Source organism: Hippoglossus hippoglossus, chromosome 10 (assembly GCF_009819705.1).
Source record: "Hippoglossus hippoglossus isolate fHipHip1 chromosome 10, fHipHip1.pri, whole genome shotgun sequence".
Taxonomy (NCBI): domain Eukaryota; kingdom Metazoa; phylum Chordata; class Actinopteri; order Pleuronectiformes; family Pleuronectidae; genus Hippoglossus; species Hippoglossus hippoglossus.
In genome coordinates this window covers 4,258,160-4,277,549 of record NC_047160.1, presented here as the reverse complement: position 1 = coordinate 4,277,549, position 19,390 = coordinate 4,258,160, and the positions used below count along the sequence as shown (strand labels likewise).

Genomic DNA, 19,390 nt, shown 5'->3' with positions numbered 1-19,390 from the left:
GTGAGTACAAAGATGTAATGCTCTATACATTTTCTGAATGGAAAATTCAATGACTAAAGAGATATATATATATGCACACATCGTTTCAGTGAAAAGCTCAAATAATTGAGTAGAAATACTCTTGATTATCTTTAGCTATTTATGTCGTTTACATATTGAATAATAATAACTAATAACTAGTTACACATTTTGGGATTTTTTAATAGGAGAAAAAGGGCAGGGAAGACATCCAGAAAACGGCAGGATCAGTATCGAACCTGTAGCTGTTTCAAGAGGACTCAAGCCCCCTTACATGGTGTACAAAAATAATTATTACCTCCAATTTAAAAAAATGTGAACTGTGATTACTAGCTGTCTGGCGGATTAATGTAAAGGAGTAAAATTCCAATATTTATAATAATACTAAAAACTAAAATGAAGAAAAGAAGTTTAACATCAAATGGAAACACTAATGGAAAGTATAACAGCCACAAAATTGGGCAGCACTTGAGTAGAAATACTCAGTTACCTTTCACCACTGAGGACAAACTTGCAGCATTTCTGTCTATGTCACGTTTTACTTTCAATTGCTCTCGCCACTTTTTTTGTATCTTGACAACTAGATAAATGATTGCTGACGTTTAATAATTCCTGCATTATTTAAAACCATCTCAAATTCATGTCATTACATTTTCTATTGAAAGCAATAGAGCAGAAATGCCATTTAAAAATCACATCCTGGTGGACAAATATCATAAACCTCTAATGTTACGGGTTCAGGTCTGACTCTTCTATCTTCCCTGTCACTGTCACCATGAATCCTGTTATTAAGCCTGATATATTGAAGGTAGAAACAACAAGTGGGAAAAGAGAAAATTACACAGGAAGTTCAAACTTCTTCTGCAAGACTGATTCCAATCGTTGAAATTGCAGTCTCCCTTTAAAATTTCTTGACATTCAATCTGGTGCTGAAACCGTACTGTACTTAATGTTTTCTCCCAAGTCAATTCCACACCATATTTTGTCATTCTGTCAAGCTCCAGACTCCACTTTGCCACGGTGCACTGTAATTGGACTGAAAGCTGTCCCTGCAGTCATTTCAGACGGCTGCTGCTGGGAACGAGTCAATATTTGGATTGAAGATCATCCCTGTAATACATTTTACATTACATGGAAGGAATCAATATTTATAAATGATTCCCTGTGTTTAACCACTTGACTTAAGAGTGTTCCTTGCAAATCCAACATGACAGCAGCACAGCATACCTCCCAACAAGCAGTGTGTGTGTGTGTGTGTGTGTTTGTGGGGGGGGGGGGATCCTGACAATATAACAAACCATCCATAAATATATATCTGATCTATGTGCACATACATGCACAAATTGTGTGTGTGTGTGTGTAGCTGTGTGTGTATTTTAAGTATGTGTATTTGTGTAAAAGTTCTTGCGCTGCCATGATTTGTGCCTCTGTGCTGTCTTTCAGATTCTCCTTTTCCGGAAACTGCATTGATCCCACATCCTCTGCCTATTGTATAGTAGCATTCCCAAAATTCCATGTTCTCCGCCCTAGATCACAAATGTCTGCTCCCAGTAGCTCGCTTCTCGATAGGTGGCGCTGGTTCGCCATCACCTGACGTGGACCTTGGTGACCCAGGCAACGCCTAAGCCGCAATGACCTTCTAATTTACGGTTGGTAGGCTGGTAGCATTAAGAGCCTTACCTATTCATATCAATTAAATTACATTTGTTTGCATAGCGACAAATAATTATAATGTATATCTATTATCCATAGAGATATACATGTTCCATATTCCATTTCATTTCTTAAAATTTGTCATCAGAGAATAGATTTTTCCATTGCTCAGTCTAATGGTGAAAGAGGGAAGGAAGGAACTGAGAGGAAGCAATATGGAAGCAGGGAGAAAGAGGGTGTTGGTGACCAGAGAGAGAAAGATCAGAGAGGGAATAATGTCCACATATATAACAATACAAAAAAAATGGCACTCAACAGCTGGTCTGACACCACGAAAACTGCTGATGTGCAACTGATCCGTCTCACATTTCATTAATCACACATCCAGCCCATCGAGACAGATCACACAAACCCTCGATCAACAAGATAGCTGTTTTGAATTGAAGAAGATTGATTATGCTAATCATTTACAGGTAATTGCTTATCTAAATGTAGGCATCCTTCACGAGGTGTCTTAAAAGGTCACCAGGCCTAAATGGACCACTGGCTTTCTGAAAGGTAGCAACTGTTATACCGAATGTGTTATTGTTGCATTGTTACTCTTTTTGTTCATGGAGGAAAACTTTCGAGATAATGCCATTATTTATACCAGATAGGCTGTTTTACCATTTATTAAACAAGTACTATGTCACAGCTACAGAACTGCATATTTGAGTGTTTCACTCACTGTGTGTGTGTGTGCTCTTCTCTGTCTCTCTTCACACACAAACTGATAATCACATGGGATATTTGCCATCTAGTCATATATTCTAAAATAGTTATTAATTGATGTCAGATCACGTCTTGTGTTGTGTACCAGGTTTAAACGTGTGTCTCATTAACTCTGGAGAATCCAAAAAACACAGAGTAAACATCTGTTCTGTACGTGTCCCAATATCGTGTCTGCGTGGGAACCAAGCGGCAACATCCCGGGCTGAGCAATGAGGCCAATACGGAAGTGCAAAAAGCTGCAGTTCACTGGGTGGCCACTTGAGGCTGGCTCCAAGAAGGAGTCAATTCCCATTGACTCCCATGTTAAAAAGCCAGACTTTAGAGCAGAATTAAACCTGTTTACAGCCTAGTTCAAAAACCTTTTTCTAACTCACTTTAAATTATATAGAGGTTTGAAATTATGAATAATTATCACTTGATGGACAGGTGACGTCACCGTTAGCTCGCGACTCCAGCTCCTAGCCTGTTGCCTGCTCGGCTTCACCTGAGCTAACAGGCTAACAGGCTAATCCCAGTCACTGAACACAACCCGAGTCTGTGGAGAAGTTTAACTCACATATCGGATGAATAATACAGTTTGATGTTCGGCTTGTTCTCCTGACGGAGAAGCTAAAGACGTCTGCGCTCCAGTTTCTGTGGTAAGTAAAGTATAGTATTTTATTTATGTGTTAGTGTTAGTAGTGATGAGCAGGTATCAGTGTCTCTGTACCTGGCTTGTTAGCTTAGCTCCGCTAGCCTGCAGGCAAGATACCAGCAGTAATGGCGATGCTAACGGGACCGTACGGGAGTTATTAAACCGACATGAACCGGTCCACACAGCAGAGAGAAGCGTTATAGTTTATGAGGATGAATCTTTTAAACTGAGACAGGCGACTGTGTGTGTTTGGAGAATAAGCTCCACCACGTTAAATATCTAATGTTATGTAAAGTTGTTTCACTCGTTAGTTGTAAGGGTTTGGGTTCCACCTCTTTTGGAAGAGGTGTTTTCTGTTTACATCCCTGTGTTTCATGTTTTCGCACTCTTGTGTTTCATGTTTTCTTTCATTAAAAATACTCTTTAAGTTTAAACTCTGCATCTGGGTCCATCTGCCTCACCAAATCCTGACAGAACAATCCGACCAAGAATATGGACCCAGATGCAGAGTTTAAACTTAAAGAGTATTTTTAATGAAAGAATAACAAGAATAAAACGCAGGAATCTCAAAGTGTAAAGCTGAAGAAATAAAAGCACAAAGAAAACACAGGAGGCTTACACAGGTGAACAGGACTGGACCTCAGGAGACACGGGATACAGAAACACAGGAGGACCGGACATCACGGCACTTACACAATGATGATAGACAACAATCCGACAAGGACAAAGGAAAGCACAGAGGCTTAAATACAGACACAGGGAAGGCAATGGGACACAGGTGTAACACATGAGGACTGGTGCAGACAGGAAGTAAAACGAGACACAAGAACCCAGACTACAAAATAAAACAGGAAACAGAACCCGGAGTGCGAAAACATGAAACACAGGGATGTAAACAGAAAACACCTTCTAAAAGAGGTGGAACCCAAACCCTTACAGTTCGTAACTTCAGTATTAATGTCATATTAGATTATTGTTCAAGAAAAAACGTTAGTGCAGCTGCTGCAGTGGGAAACTCCTTGAGCTGAACTTTGTTATTGTGGCTATACAGTAACGTAATGTTGAATTTAGTTAAAATTTTTACCACAAACACAGATTATTTTTCTGCAGAAACAGATTTACTGTGATCAACTGAAACGTGAGTATTTAAAGTCACATCTGCATTTTAAGAGCAGCTGTTTAAAGTAGCATTACGTCTCCTAAAGCTCTTTAGTCAGAGTATTGGTGTTGATGTGTTGTAACGTGTTACAGTGAAAACTAAACATGTCTGCTACATTCAGTTTTTACATTGTTAATCTTAGGCAGACTTTACTGAATTATTGTGTTAAATAAGTGGACATGCAGAATAATGTATTTTTTTGTCACATATAAATTATAGGAAGTGTAACTTTAGTAGAATAGACATTCACATAGAGAACCTGAGGCTGATGTCCACCACCTATTTCCGAAGCTGAAGTGAAATGATTATGATCTGATGAACTTTTAAGTAATACACTTTTATTTTTACCATGTAAAAGTCTGTTAAGGAGTTAACCTGGCACATTGACTTTACATATCTGTGTATTTGTGTTGAATGTTCCTCTAGGTGACTATGGATGTCCAACATGAGACACAACTGGAATCCAACCAGACTGAACACTGAGGGTCATCACTTCAACACTGACTCCAGGTACAGACCTGTTTTCATAACTTACAAACAATCAAAGCAAAGTATTGCACATAATACATAATGCATTAAATTGCAATACTATTAATGTGGAAGAACTCCATACTGTACATTCATTGTCTTGGTAGTGCACTGTTTAATCCAAAACCATATTCAAATACATAGTTGAATATCCACAGAAAATAAGGATACAAACTTTGTTCATAAGTAACACTTCCTCTACAATAATGCCATACTTTTATATTTACTGTCATTGTATTAGGGACGGACGAGCCTGAAAGACACAGCTGTGCTGACCGTGTTCTGTCTCTTATTGCAAAGAAGAAAAATAAAAAAACACTGGGTTTTTATCTAAAGTGTGTCAGAACCCTGACAATAATTTATCTAAACTAAACTAAGCCAACACAAAGGAGGTATGAACAATAACCCACGTTACTCTCACACAACCTAAAAAGACCTATCAATAGAAAAGTTCCAACAACAAAAATAGCTGTCTTTCAGTCCCTAGCCATGACAAAACCCCACAGGAGATGCACAGTTCTTGTCAATGAGTCTCTTTTATTTTTTCAAGAAAAGAGATGAAAAAACTAGGTCAATGAGAGAAAAACAAAAAAGAAACACCAACAAAAAGAGTCCACTTCAGGATATGTCCAAGGAAAACAAAAATATGGAAAAAACACAGATAATCCACTCCAAAAAAAGGGCAATAATGATCGCACCAGTCAGTCAGTCAGTGTGTGAGTCAGCTCTACCGACAATCAGCTGACTGTCAAGCGCTTACTTTTCTGCGGTTGGTATATGTCCACTTCACTACGTAAACCTCCCACCAATCAGGAGAACTGTCTCGCCGGACTTTTTTTTTTTACACTCAGTAGAAACTTTATTTACAGTCAGTGGTAAAATAATGCAGAAAATTACAATAACATTTATTCTTTCGGCCATTTAGCCTTGATTGTCTTCGCAGTTATTAAAGGAGATTTGTAAACACTGAGTAACAGTTGTAATGCGGATGGAAGATCCCTCTCCAGGTTTTGCAGTGTGGCCAGTGACCTTTGACATGAGGTGTTTCACTCTCGTCTGGTCTTATGGCTCCAAGGGGAAGCGGAAGGTTTTGTTTCCAGTCCTGCAGCGCAGCTCCACGCCGTCCAACCTCAGGTGAAACGGTCCTTCTTCACGTTCATCAACCATACACTGCAGCTTCCGAATACATTCCTCCATCTTCTCCCTCATGTCTCCGACACACCAGGCCAGACTCAAATGGAAAGACAGCTCCTTGTAAAAAGTGTCCAGGCGAAACTCTGTCATCGTTCTGTCCACAACTCGGACCACGTCCAACAGCTGAGTTTGACCAGAACACACTTCTATTCCCAAGAACGTCCTCGTCTTCTCAGCGTTACAATAGACCTTCAGTTTCCTCGCAGAGCAAACAAACTTTTTGCAGTGGGCCAGGTCTGCCCGGAGGCTCTGTGTAAAGGGTTGGATCCAGTGGTGTCTCAGCACCACCGTCTGAGACAGGCTGAGGTGGAACTCCTCCTGTTGGGTCAAATCCACAACCCTGTCGCTCGCAGCGGAGAACAGCTCCTCCAGCACCTCCTCAAACTCCTCCTCAGGATGGTATGGTAAATAAACATAGGTGGCCCAGTTTCCTCTCTCGTGTCTGAAAGAGCGGATCCGTCCACCGTGGAGGGAGCTGTCCTCCGTCTCTGGATCACCGTCATCTGGGAACATGGACATGAGGGAACCAGGGACAGGCAGCCTTGTTTTGGTGACCTGTGGTTCAGCTCTGGGTTTCTTCCTCACCGGGCAGCCATCCTCTCCTTCCTCTTCCTCTTCACACGTAGGAGAACCATCTTTGTTGGGAGCAGTCTCCTCCTGGTTGTCCTCCTCTGAGCTGCTGCTGTATCCCACCAACATCCTGCGGTCAAAGTAAATGTGGAGGAGACATGTTTAAAAAACTGATGAAGACATTTTCCAGCAACTGGCTTGACTTCCTACGTCACTATCAGGCGACCGCTAATAAACAAACAAAAAAGGGGGGGGGGGGGGGGGGCTGTCGGTCCGTTACAAGGTGCTGCAGTGCTTCATGTAATGAAAAGAAGAAACTCACTATAAAATATTGTTTTATGTTGTGTATGTTCCAGCCAAGACTGGTTCTTACAGTTTATTCTGTGTTCAGCAGGTGGAAGCACCACAGATTTCAGACAGAACCGATGTACTGGGCTCTGGGTTTGTACCCTCATGGTTAAATGCACATATTGTAAGTCGCTTTGGATAAAGCATCAGCTAAATGAAATGTAATGTACTGAAAGAAATAAAACATTGTACAAATAGATAAAATGTCTTTCTACCTCATCTGTAATACTCAAGGTGATAATCTCCCACAGAGCTGTTGATAACAGTCCACATAAAGTCTCTCCACTTCTGTGTGAAAACATAATTATATAATAAATATGAGAACAGTGGTGTGTGGAGATTATAATCATATCTAAACTGTCTAATTCACTCTAAAATTCCATAACAGGCTAAATAAACGAGGTGGTAATAGTGATGGTGGTTATACCAGCATGTATCACAACATTTGTGAAACATATAGTTACTATCACATGCAACTTACACATGTAGCGTATTGATATTAACTTATTAAAATTTAAATCAAGTGACAACCAAACACACGACTCTGTAGTAATGTAGTTAATTTGCTTCAATCTGTTCATTACACGTGTTAAATAAACGGTAAGTTTTATAACAATTACATATTAAAAACCACTTGAGGCATGTAAGCATATGATTATGATAATAGATGGTAGAAGAGGCTGGTTAACAAGTCCCTGCCCCTCTTGATGCAGCCAATCACCAGAGTCGATGCTGGTGGAGGTTTCGACTAAGGACGGAGCGCACATCAGCAGTGAACCTTAGTGCATCCAGCATAGGCAGCAAGTTAAAAAGTGCTGTGTCACTAGGGTTGCTTAACCAGGAATTGATGGGTATTGCATTGTCTGGATGGCTACGATAAGCACCAGGCGAGTTGTCCAGGATGACAATACTGGACAGGTCGTCGTGTACTACAGAAAGGTCTTTAATATAACTACCTAGATCCAATGTACAATGCTGTCTGTAGTATCTGCGTTTCAGGACGTTCCTGTTGTTGTCCAGTTTGTCTGCCACTGCTGAGCCATAGATCTCCATACTGGCTGTGAAAACCACCAGCTCATACCACTGGCTCACCAATTCTAAAAAGGAGTCAACATGTGGCCTTTTATGTACAAAGAATCTGACTGGTGTCGTGTTCTTTTGTCCTTAGGTATGAGAAGGGTCAGTCTTAGTTCAAAAAGTATTTATTTAGAAGCAATGAAAAAGGTACAGCATAGCTATGGGCACTCAATGCACAGCCTCGGCTTTTAGTCCGTAGCTCGGGGTAGTCAAGAGTCGCCCCGAACGGATGACAGGTGCAATATTTATAATAGTAGGTTGAAGGCGTGGTCCCAGCATCTTGGAACTGGAATCCACCAATGATGAGGAGCCGCTCCCAGGTTCGTCACTCCTTTGATAGTAGCTGGGCAAATCTTCACATTCTGACAGTGTTAAGTTTTGTGTATTAAGAAAAAGCCTTTATCCGGCTGAAGCTTTGTGAGTCTTCAGTAGTTTTGCAGACACAGTGTTTTTGTTCATTGGAGTGTGAAACATTGTGTTTCTGTTTTATCGTCTGTATGTTCTGTGTGTGTAAGCATGCGTATTTATCAGACAAGACAACGCCTTTCCTATCTGGCCTTCAGAAGCTGGGGCAGCTTCTTGATTTCTTTCTAAGGCATAGGTCACAGTGTCTTAATGAGCACAGTGCATTCATGTATGTGTGATGTTGAATAAAGCTAAAGGAATACTGTAATATATATAAAGGTTTATGTATGAGAACAAGTTTAAGTACAGTGTATTGTATGCCACGGATTACAGTCCTAACACATAACAAAACATAAATTCTTTCTGTTAAGGTACAAACATGGTGCGTGTAAAATCGATCCTTTTCGGGGCTATAGTGTCTAATTATATTATTAAAATCCTAACACTGGGTGCTTATCAATGACGACTTTAAGGATAAAGTCTGGCGGCGTGCCAGGTCTCACTGTGGGTCTGAGGACCCCGTCGTGGTGAGAGTGGATCAGCGTCTCGTCCAGGTCCAGAACCAGAATCTTCCTCTTTACTGCATTGAGTCTGGAGATTGGCGACAGAGGCAAAGTGTCGTATCGCACCGTCTGATACTGGATTATCGTCCGTAGGTGCTTCCTGAGGATGTACATGATGAAGACCCATATTCTCGACGTGACGCCGACAAAGGTGTGGATGCCGAGTAAACATCGCCGGGTCTTCAGCATGGTGACGAGCAGGCGCGGACCCCCAGTCAGTCAAACTTCAATCCTCGGTGGACAGCAAGGTTGTTTTGCCCCCAAGTTGCTCGGGGGTTGAACTGCAAAGGAAACCTGCCTGCTAGTGAGTCAGACCCCGTCTTTAGCCACAGTCGCCAAAAACTAGCGATTCAGATTAAGCAGAGGCCAAGCGAAACGTGTGCGTTCCTCCCTCCGCGCACTTGTGGCCCAATTCGCTTTAAATGCAGCTCACTGGCATCGTCCTGGTGAAAGACAAACGTGGGCAGGGGAAAAAGAAGCTGCCGCTGCTGCTGTGTGGACCTTAGCACGCAGCTAGTTGACAAGCTAGCACCGGAGCTAGCTTGTGCACCAACGCTTACCTAGTTGCCGCCGAGCTACCGCTAGCTCGACGGGGTGACCAACTTGAACCTCGGACAAAAAATACCCCAAAAAGAGCTGCGGGGCCGCTCGCTGTCGAGCACCGGCTCAGTGCGACTTCACCCTGTGCGGCGTCCAAGGAGAGGCAGCCTCGCCAAAGTCTCATACTGCTTAGTAATTGTGTTTTTTGGACTGCATTCAAACATGAAGTGATATTACGTTTGGATACGTGTAGGCTATATTACATGTTCTTATCTCATTATTACTATATTTATAAATATACATATAGAAATACCGGATTGTACATATTGTACTCAATAGGCTACATAAATGTGCATATCTTGATCTGATTCAATATTTGGTCTTTTTTGCAGATATGCAAGTTGAAAGTATTGTTAGTTTCCATTTATCTGCAAAATTACTAGAAAATATCTTTCCTTCACTTGTGTTTAGTCTAGCAGCTTTAGGTCTCGCAGGAGAGACAATTTCAAGGTGTGTTAGCCTATAGTGTTTTATATTACAAATACTTAGTCAGTTGTACTTTCCGATTCACAGAACAGTCTCAGGGCATATCATGACAAGACTGCCAAGGGGGTGTAACCAGTTTCTGATGCTAACGGTAATGGTGTGTCTTTCTGTGTAATGACCTTTACCCATGCATCATTTTTAGATGTTGATAGAGAGTTGAGCTGTTGTTAAAATTATGTAAAACAATCTGATACACACAAATGTGGCAGGACTTGGCAGTGATGTCAATGGAACATGATGCTTAATGAATGAAACTGGAACCCTGCTTTCTTTTCAATGAGTTACATTAAAATAATCAAATTTGCTATGACTTTAGTCCACTGTCTGAAATCATGATGGTGAGAAGCTGTTATTAATGTATCATTAGCCAATTAATGTTTGTGCTTACCTGAGTAAGCACTCAAACATAAAAAAATACACCAAAGGCATCTGCCTCAAAACTGTGGCATCAAAGGCAGCTGCACCTCCAGACTTTTTTGTGCGTCTGGTCATGATACACAGGTGTCCCGATTTTTGTGAAGATCGGTCAAAGCTAACTGAGGGGCTTTGTTAAAACTTGGTAAAAAGAGGGTTGTGAACAAGAGCAGAAGGAGCAGCAATCTGTTTCTTTTCAGAGCAAGTGAAACTATTCTACAGTCACTGGCACCAGTTGACATGGCGCAGCAAGAAAATCAACTGGACAGAGAAAGATTCTGGTGTTCGTTGTGTCTGGATCTGAATGATCCTTTGTTAATTGACTGTGGACACAGCTACTGTATGAGTTGTATTACAACCCACTGGGACAATGAGGATACGAGAGGAATTTACAGCTGCCCTCAGTGTAGACAGACCTTCACATCGAGGCCTCAAATGGATTTTTTCCTGCCACAACCGGAGCCCAAGACCAGAGCTGACTTCTTGGAATATTCACAGGAAATCACACTGGATCCAAACACCGCATACAGACATCTGTTATTTGCTGAGGGAAACAGAAAGGTAACACGTATGACAGAAGAACAGTCTTATTCTAATCACCCAGACAGATTCACTGCTAGGTCTCAGGTCCTGAGTAGAGAGAGTCTGACTGGATGTTGTTACTGGGAGGTGGAGGGGAAGGGGATAGGAGGAGGATTTTGTGTAGCAGTCGCATACAAGAATATCAGCAGAGCAGGGAACTCAATGAATGAATGTGGATTCGGATTAAATGATAAATCTTGGGCGTTTCATTGTTTTGGAAAGAGTTATTACTTTTTTTACAACAACATCATGACTCCAGTGTCAGGTCCTCCGTCCTCCAGAATAGGAGTGTACCTGGATCACAGTGCAGGTGTTCTGTCCTTCTACAGCGTCTCTGACACCATGACTCTCCTCCACAGAGTCCACACCACATTCACACAGCCTCTCTATGCCGGAGTAACGGTTTATTATCATGGAGACATAGTTGAGTTGTGTAAACTACAGACTATTCTACAGTCACTGGCACCAGGTGAAATTGTGCTGCAAGAAAATCAACTGGACAGAGCAAGATTCTGCTGTTCGATCTGTCTGGATATACTGAAGGATCCGGTGACTATTGGCTGTGGACACAGCTTCTGTATGATCTGTCTTAAAACCCACTGGGACAATGAGGATGAGAGAAGAATCTACAGCTGCCCTCAGTGTAGAATGACCTTCACACCGAGGCCTGTCCTGGCGAAAAACATCATGTTCGCCGATTTAGTGGAGGAGCTGAAGAAGACTGGACACCAAGCTGATCCTGCTGATCACTGCTATGCTGGACCTGAAGATGTGGCCTGTGATGTCTGCACTGGGAGAAAACTGAAAGCTCTCAAGTCCTGTTTGGTTTGTTTGGCCTCTTATTGTGAAAAACACCTCCTGCCTCATTTTCAATCACCGCCATTTAAGAAGCACAAGCTGGTGGAGCCCTCCAAGAAGCTCCAGGAGAACATCTGCTCTCATCACAATGAGGTGATGATGTTCTACCGCACTGAACAGCAGTGTATCTGTTATCTCTGCTTTGTGGATGAACATAAAGCTGCAGCAGAAAGGACTGAGAGGCAGAGAGATCTTGGGCTGAGGAGACAAACAATCCAGCAGAGACTCCAGGACAGAGAGAATGATGTAAAGCTGCTTCAACAGGTGGTGGAGGTCGTCAATGAGAAGATCTTCACTGAGCTGATCCGTCTGGTGGAGAAACGAAGCTCTGATGTAAAGCAGCAGATCGGATCCCAGCAGGAAACTAAAGTGAGTCGAGCCAAAGAGCTTCAGGAGAGACTGGAGCAGGAGATCAATGAGCTGAAGAGGAAAGACGATGAACTGAAGCAGCTCTCAAACACAGAGGATCACAACCAGTTTCTACACAATGACCCCTCACTGTCACCACTCAGGGAATCTGCACACTCATCCAGCATCAGTATCCGTCCTCTGAGGTACTTTGAGGATGTGACAGCAGCTGTGTTACAGGTCAGAGGTCTACTACAGGACATTCTGAGTGAGACAAAGACAAAGATTTCACAGATTGTGTCTCAAGTGGATGTTTTACTGCCACAACCAGTGCCCAACACCAGAGCTGACTTCTTAAAATATTCACAGGAAATCACACTGGATCCAAACACAGCAAACAAACATCTGTTATTATCTGAGGGAAACAGAAAAGTAACAGTAATAAGTGAAGAACAGTCTTATTCTAATCACCCAGATAGATTCAATTATTTGTATCAGGTCCTGAGTAGAGAGAGTCTGACTGGACGTTGTTACTGGGAGGTGGAGTGGAGAGGACGAGGAGTTGAGGTAGCAGTCGCTTACAAGAATATCAGCAGAGCAGAAGACACATATGAATGTATATTTGGATACAATGATAAATCTTGGTCGTTAGATTGTGATAAAAACAGTTATTCTGTTTTTTACAACAACCTCATGACTCCAGTGTCAGGTCCTCCGTCCTCCAGAGTAGGAGTGTACCTGGATCACAGTGCAGGTGTTCTGTCCTTCTATAGCGTCTCTGACACCATGACTCTCCTCCACAGAGTCCACACCACATTCACTCAGCCTCTCTATGCTGGAGTTAGGGTTTATTGTTATGGAGTCACAGCTGAGGTGTGTAAACTCAAATAGACTCGAGTCATTAAAAGCAGTGATTTAGATTTGGTGTTTAAATCTTTAACTTCTTTTGTCTCCATGTTTGTTGATCAAACTTCGTCGTCTTGACGTTTCTCCTCAACACAGAGATCAGCTGTCAATCAATCAAACACTGACCATCCTTTATCACAGATATTTAGTTCTCACTTTGTAAAGATAGAAATCTATAAATACACTGACATGAATGTGTTTGAAGGAACTAATGTTGCTGTTATTTTCTAAATCAATGTAGAAATAAGGTTCCCGAATGTTTTATAAATTGTATTGATCCAGATCATTATCAATGAGATGATTATTTGTTCTTTTCTATTCCACACTTGAGATGGAGGTGAAACAAACTGATTGTATGGATAAAGTGAATGTGTCCATGAAATCACTGAACAAGAGTCATTGAACAGACTTGACTGATGAAATGATCAATAACCGATCAATAACATGTCCAACAGATCAACTACACTTCGGTTTGATTTACAGACCATCAGTGTTATGGGATGTTTGGTCAGATATTAAATGTGGAACCTAGACATTTAAGAAGCTGTTAAAGGTTTGTTTTTATTATGGCTCATGCTTTAAAGTGTGAATCCACTCCTCCCCATTGTATTTACATATTTAGTGTACAGGCATATTTATCTGCTGCTGTGTAGGTTTTTCTCTTTTTGATTTTAATGATCTGAACTAGCAGTGCCATTGGAGATTGTCCTGATCGCGTCCCACAGAGGAGTTTTTCTGCAGCTCTCCATCACATTTGTTTCTTATACATGTGAACATACATTTAAATCTCTCATATGTATAAGGCAATAAAAATCAAATGTGTGAAGAAGCTGAAAGTTTAAATAAAGAATAAATCCAGTCTGTTCTTTTGTCTTCATTCCAGGATCTTATTCAAAGCTGATGGAGACAAAGTGAAACTAATGTGAGAGAATAACTGAGTCAGTTTTCCTCCTGAAACAACACAAACCACAGTGTTCATGTTCAGGCTGTGTCTTTTCAGGGCAGATAACAAATATACTCAAGTTCTAATACAAGTCCTGATTTTTTACCAGTGCTCTTTTAAAATGACACATTTTACCACCTGTTCAGATTTCCACATCCCTCGACCATGGTGTAAGATAAAATACTTCTTATTCACCATTTGCAGAGTTTGATCTCACCCAGCAATCATTAAACTTCCTCAGTAGATACAGTGTGATTGGATTTCTTGAAAATATAGTCTTCTCTGTGAAGTGAACGAGTCTGATGACAGCTCAGAGACACTGAGGACGATGGACAGTTTCTACAGCTGATCCAGTGAAGGGCAAGGGTCAGAATTTATCAGGAGGGTGTTTCTGGATGAGATTAGCGCTTTGGTTTTCACACACACACACACACACACACACACACACACACACACACACACACACACACACACACACACACACACACACACACACACACACACACACACACACACACACACACACACACACACACACACACACACACACACACACAGCATTGCTGCAGAGAACTCACATGATTAAAACAAGTGTGCTCTTCGGCATCGTCCTCCACACACACGTCCAACCAGTGTCGTAACCGTGGGCATCCTTTACTCAGTTAAAGTGTGAGACTTGGATTTGAAATGAATTCTGCAGGAGGGCGTGTGTTCAACAAAAGGAGCTGAACTTTACTAGAGTATCTGCCTGCAGACAAGATGGTGGACCTCTGCAACCTCTACTCCGTAGGCGCATGCACACCAGACATCTCTGCACTTGACAGGAAATGATGCAATTGTAGCAGCAGAAGTTGTTCTGGGGGGTGAAGTGTTTGAGCCCACAAAACACTTCTGGAGTTTCAGGGGTAAACAGTGTTGCAGCAGAATCCAATACAATTGAAGTAACAGGTGACCGATTCTTCAGTCCTAATAAAACAACAGAAACGAACTGCTCCTGTGGTGTCATCCAAGTGTCCGCAAGCCCCGACATTCAGATTCCACTGGAAACGGCCTCACTTAGATTACAAACTTGGTGTAAATGAGGCCGTTTCCAGTTTGAATGTCGGGGCTTACGGGGATAGAGTTGGTGATGTAGAGCAAACTGTGACTATTCCAGATCAAGATCATTCGGACGACGCACATAGAGGGTGGAGACTGAAGCTGTGTGAGTGGGTTTTAATCTTCAGAGACTTTAACAGACTTTGGTGTGAAACAGTTGATCCCAACAGAAAACGACAGATTCAGTTGATTGATTTTTTTTCATTTCTGTAAACATTAATATGTTTATTTATCTATTCAATAGATTGTAACAGTAGAAAAGGCGTAATGTACTTTCAAGGCATTCTGTGTATCCCAGATACCAAGACCATTGTATCCCTTCAGTCATTGTAAAGCACGGACAGTGCAGGACCTTCCCCAAACTCACGAGTGACTGTTTAGGTGCGAGTGGCCTCTGTTGGATTCAGGTATGATAGAATAATCGCCGTGCAGCCGGGCTTTAACGGTGGAGCGTTAGGAAACGTCCAGCTACTGTGTGTCTGTGAGTGTTTGCTGGTCACCATGTTCCACGTGCTTCACCTCCACCCACACGGACCCTGAACTGAAGATAAATCAATAATCTATGTATTAATCCACCTTTGGGTGTTAGATTGGGTGTAGATGTCATCATATTATCCATATTCTTTAGATTTTATGGATAATGTGATTAAAATATTTGATATTAACATATGGAGGATTGTTTTGTTTTTCATTTGTTTGATTTAAATTTATCATTAAGGATTTTAATTTCTTTCCTTAAATGTTTTTGTTTCTATTTAACTATTGTTGGAATTTAATAAACAGAAAATGAAATGCAAGTTATACAGATTTGATTTTATTAAATTGACAAAAATGAAAAACTCACTGTCAGTGAGTTTATTTTATTAATTCAATTTCTATGTTTTATTTCATGTGTTCAGAGTATTTAAACATTTCATTCACACAGTACATGACACTACTTTAAATATTTTGTTAATCTGGAAACAGATTTTTAAATTTCATAATAAAATCACGTAATGCATTTATTACAATTTTTCTATATAGAAATGTGTGGAACATCCTCAGACAGAACTCTGGTGCCAGGATTTTAAGCAGAGTAAACAGGTTGCAACACATCCGACTGGTTTTAACCTCTTTACACTGACTCTCTGATTTGAAGCTTCTTTTTATGACTTGTAAAACTCCTAATGATCCGACTCCTTGATTTATCACAGATCTTTAATTCTTCAGATCCTCTATCAGGAGACTTTGAACTGATCCAGATTCTCAGTTAAACACTAAGACAGAGTTTTAGAAATAAGATTCAGAGACTCTGGAACAACTTTCCTGAGGAAATACAGCCGGCTGAGTCTGTAACTTCCTTTAAATCAAAACTTAAAACCTACTTTTATCAAACCACATTCCATGATATAATTTTAGTTTTTATGATTGTAATGAGTGGTCATGCTTGTCAGGTTTTTAAGGAAGCAAGAGGACCCAAAAATGCAGAGCAACAAAAGCAGGAAGTGGGAAACAAACAAGGAGCAAAACTTCACACTAAAACAGGAAACTGAAATCTCAGGGAGAATATGACTGCTGTCAAAAAACTTTTGAGGACATGATTATTACTTTGCACTGTAACAATGTGAAACAAGTGACAAGTGGACACTTCACTGCATAACCATCTGTACATTCCCGTATTTCCATACGTATATTTATCTAGCCTATTGTGCTTGCCATTAACACATAAATACAACACAAGTCTAAACAACTTCTTCACAACTCTGGAAATTAGAGGTTACGGTGTTAAATTGACTCCTGACCAATTTTAACAAGTTTTAATACATTCTTGCAGCTATTTTGTAAAAGGACATGAACACAATCAGAAATACAACACTAGCTATAGATCTGACAACATGAAGTTGTATCACTTGGGTTAATAGAGGAGAGAGGATTTATACGAACAATGATCAGTCAGTGTCTGTGTTTGTGCCACTACACGTACACACAGTAGTTATATTGTTTAACCCGAGCCATAGTATAACAGGGGATTGGCACTAAGCTTTACACAGAAGTACACACATACAGTGGAAACATAAACACTGCAGATGGAAACTTTGCACTTTCCTTTGGGACGGTTTAGGCGGTTCTGTGGACCGGAGCCAGCTGCCAGCTCTTTGGCTCAGTCCTCTGGTTTATATTCACACTGTTTTGGCCTTCAATCTCACTCACTGTCTCGCAGCTGTTCCCTTATTCTGTCTCTGTATCATGGAAACTGATTATCTCTCTCATGCACCAGAAAAAGGCTGGTGTCAGTGTTGCCGTCTTTCAGAGTGAATAACAAAGAATAAAACATCAAGCAACAATGGGGCCCTCTCCTCAGCGCAGATTAAACGTCCTTGTTGTCACTGCGCAGTACGGTTATTTTCAAACTGAGAGCTGAAAGGACTTTTTGACAAAAGGTGCCACCGCATATCAGGGAGAACATTACAAGAAGTATTTTTGTAAACCTGGAATCAAACCCGCACCTGAGCGTTTTGTGGAAGAATTCAGTTGGTTCATTTTGATGTCTGAGACGAGTCGAAGAAGCAGAGGATCATCGCTGACTCGCTTTCATCCTGTCTGTGTTTCTCTGCTGTGATGCTCTGATGACAGATTGCTGATTTGTTTCCGCCTAACTGACAAACAAATATCAAAGAGTGATATGATCTCCCAAAAAGTGAAATGTGAATAGTTACATGTTCATTATTGAGGCTCAGATTAAAAACTCTGGATGTCAAACCTTTCATCTGTAACTGTCCAGTATTGACAGCTGTTATTAAACAGATACTGCATATGTAGATGTTTTGAGCCGTAAACTAAATTATGGATGTATATATAGAGTCAGCCATTTGGTACGTCCCTATGTTATTAAGTTTATAAACATATGAAAAAAAAGAGACGTCCTCCATCCTGTCATCCCTTCATATATCCTGTGACACGACTGCTTCATCCCCGGCTTCCCCAAACACATATTCTTGCGCCTGTGGAGTTTCCTGGAGGCCACGACCATGGGGCGCCTGTGCCAGCAGTTTAAGTGGCTTAGGACGGCTGTCAGGAAACTTCAGAGGTGAGCATGGCCGGCACCAGGATTTTTTCTCTATCTCTGCTATGGCTGGTGATTTTTTTCAGAGTGACTTAAAAAAAGGAGGTTCTGGTTTTCCCTATAAAAGCACATATGGCACACAGACCATTCGATAAAGATATCGTCTTTAATTGAATTTTGCCAAATAATATATATATATATATGTTGTGTGTGTCTGTGCGTGTGTGTGTTAACAATGTTATTTCAATAATTGTAATTGTGAGATTGGGGAGGTAGGTAGGCGTGTCTTAGCTCCGATTGCATTCTAAAGGCATTATTTGAATTACTGGGGAGAGACATTGCAGCCAAAATTTACACTATTATGTCAGATTCTGTTTGTCTTATTTATTTATTCTTTTATTATATTCAATATTATCAAACAAATTATATTCTTACTGATTTAAATTTCAATTTAAACTGTTTTAGAACTGTTTTCCAGAACAATCATGTACAACATTTATTTTATATTATATTCAACACGTAAAACCCTGGCATGGTGAATGAAAAGAAGACTGAGGTGTGTTAATACAGAATGTGAAGTACATTTTCTACCTGCTGCATTTGCATAAATAAATCTATGAGAAGACCCCAGAGGGTGCGGATAGATGGAAATTCGCTCAAGGTGGAAAATAGACAGAAAGCCAAGTCAATTGAGTGAGACATCAGTCACACGTCTTTTCTTCACTCTGGGCTGAAAACCCAGTTTTCTTATTAAGAATCATCTGCACTACCAACCACTGTATTTGCTTTTGACTGTTTGTCTGTAATATGAAGCCTCGTCTGTGTTTGCTCGGTTTCTGTCCCACCTGATGTTCCCAAGCTTTAAGATATTGTGTGTGTGTGCGTTTGTGTGTGTGTGAGATAAAGAGCGATATAGACTCTCTGCTGCCACAACGTGTGCCAAACTTAGTGACAAAGATATGGTGTGTGAGTGTGTGTGTGAGTGTGTGTGTGAGAGAGAGAGTGTGTGTGTGAGAGAGACAGAGAGAGAGAGCTCAGGATATTGTGGCCGTTTGAGTCTGTACAAATGCTAGAGGCATCAGTGTCTATTTGTATTTGTGTGTGAGTGTGATGTGAATGACATTGTGGGCATCAGAATGTTTAAGTAGATGAAGGGATTAACAGATTAATATGGATGAGGGAAAATGTTTAC

General features: G+C 40.9%; 3 protein-coding genes across 3 annotated transcripts; 1 reads left to right on the top strand and 2 right to left on the bottom strand.

The window, feature by feature from the left end:
• Positions 1–5,620: 5,620 nt before the first annotated feature.
• On the bottom strand, positions 5,621–6,726 carry LOC117769238 (U6 snRNA phosphodiesterase-like). Its single transcript, XM_034598026.1, has one exon. It carries the CDS (start codon positions 6,654–6,656, stop codon positions 5,826–5,828), a length of 831 nt encoding a protein of 276 aa, XP_034453917.1. The 5' UTR covers positions 6,657–6,726; the 3' UTR covers positions 5,621–5,825.
• An 841-nt stretch (positions 6,727–7,567) lies between these two features.
• LOC117769608 (CTD nuclear envelope phosphatase 1A-like) lies at positions 7,568–9,112 on the bottom strand. The gene is made up of 2 exons (XM_034598611.1): positions 8,804–9,112; positions 7,568–8,030 (listed from the first exon to the last, which is right to left on the bottom strand). Exons 1-2 carry the CDS (start codon positions 9,107–9,109, stop codon positions 7,593–7,595), a joined length of 744 nt encoding a protein of 247 aa, XP_034454502.1. The 5' UTR covers positions 9,110–9,112; the 3' UTR covers positions 7,568–7,592.
• On the top strand, positions 9,108–13,114 carry LOC117769802 (tripartite motif-containing protein 16-like). Its single transcript, XM_034598942.1, has 3 exons — positions 9,108–9,168; positions 9,485–9,527; positions 11,509–13,114. The coding sequence occupies exons 1-3, from the start codon at positions 9,108–9,110 to the stop codon at positions 13,097–13,099; spliced, it is 1,695 nt and encodes a 564-aa protein (XP_034454833.1). The 3' UTR covers positions 13,100–13,114.
• The last annotated feature ends 6,276 nt before the right edge of the window (positions 13,115–19,390 follow it).

Bases quoted from the DNA above. Each gene is read 5' to 3' on its own strand.
- LOC117769238 (XM_034598026.1), bottom strand. From the start codon at position 6,656: ATGTTGGTGGGATACAGCAGCAGCTCAGAGGAGGACAACCAGGAGGAG.
- LOC117769802 (XM_034598942.1), top strand. From the start codon at position 9,108: ATGGTGACGAGCAGGCGCGGACCCCCAGTCAGTCAAACTTCAATCCTC. The intron at 9,169-9,484 runs GTTGTTTTGCCC...ACGCTTACCTAG, and splicing joins AATCCTCGGTGGACAGCAAG to TTGCCGCCGAGCTACCGCTA. The intron at 9,528-11,508 runs ACCTCGGACAAA...ACTGGACAGAGC, and splicing joins CGACGGGGTGACCAACTTGA to AAGATTCTGCTGTTCGATCT.
- LOC117769608 (XM_034598611.1), bottom strand. From the start codon at position 9,109: ATGCTGAAGACCCGGCGATGTTTACTCGGCATCCACACCTTTGTCGGC. The intron at 8,031-8,803 runs GTGTTAGGATTT...TAAGGACAAAAG, and splicing joins TCGTCATTGATAAGCACCCA to AACACGACACCAGTCAGATT.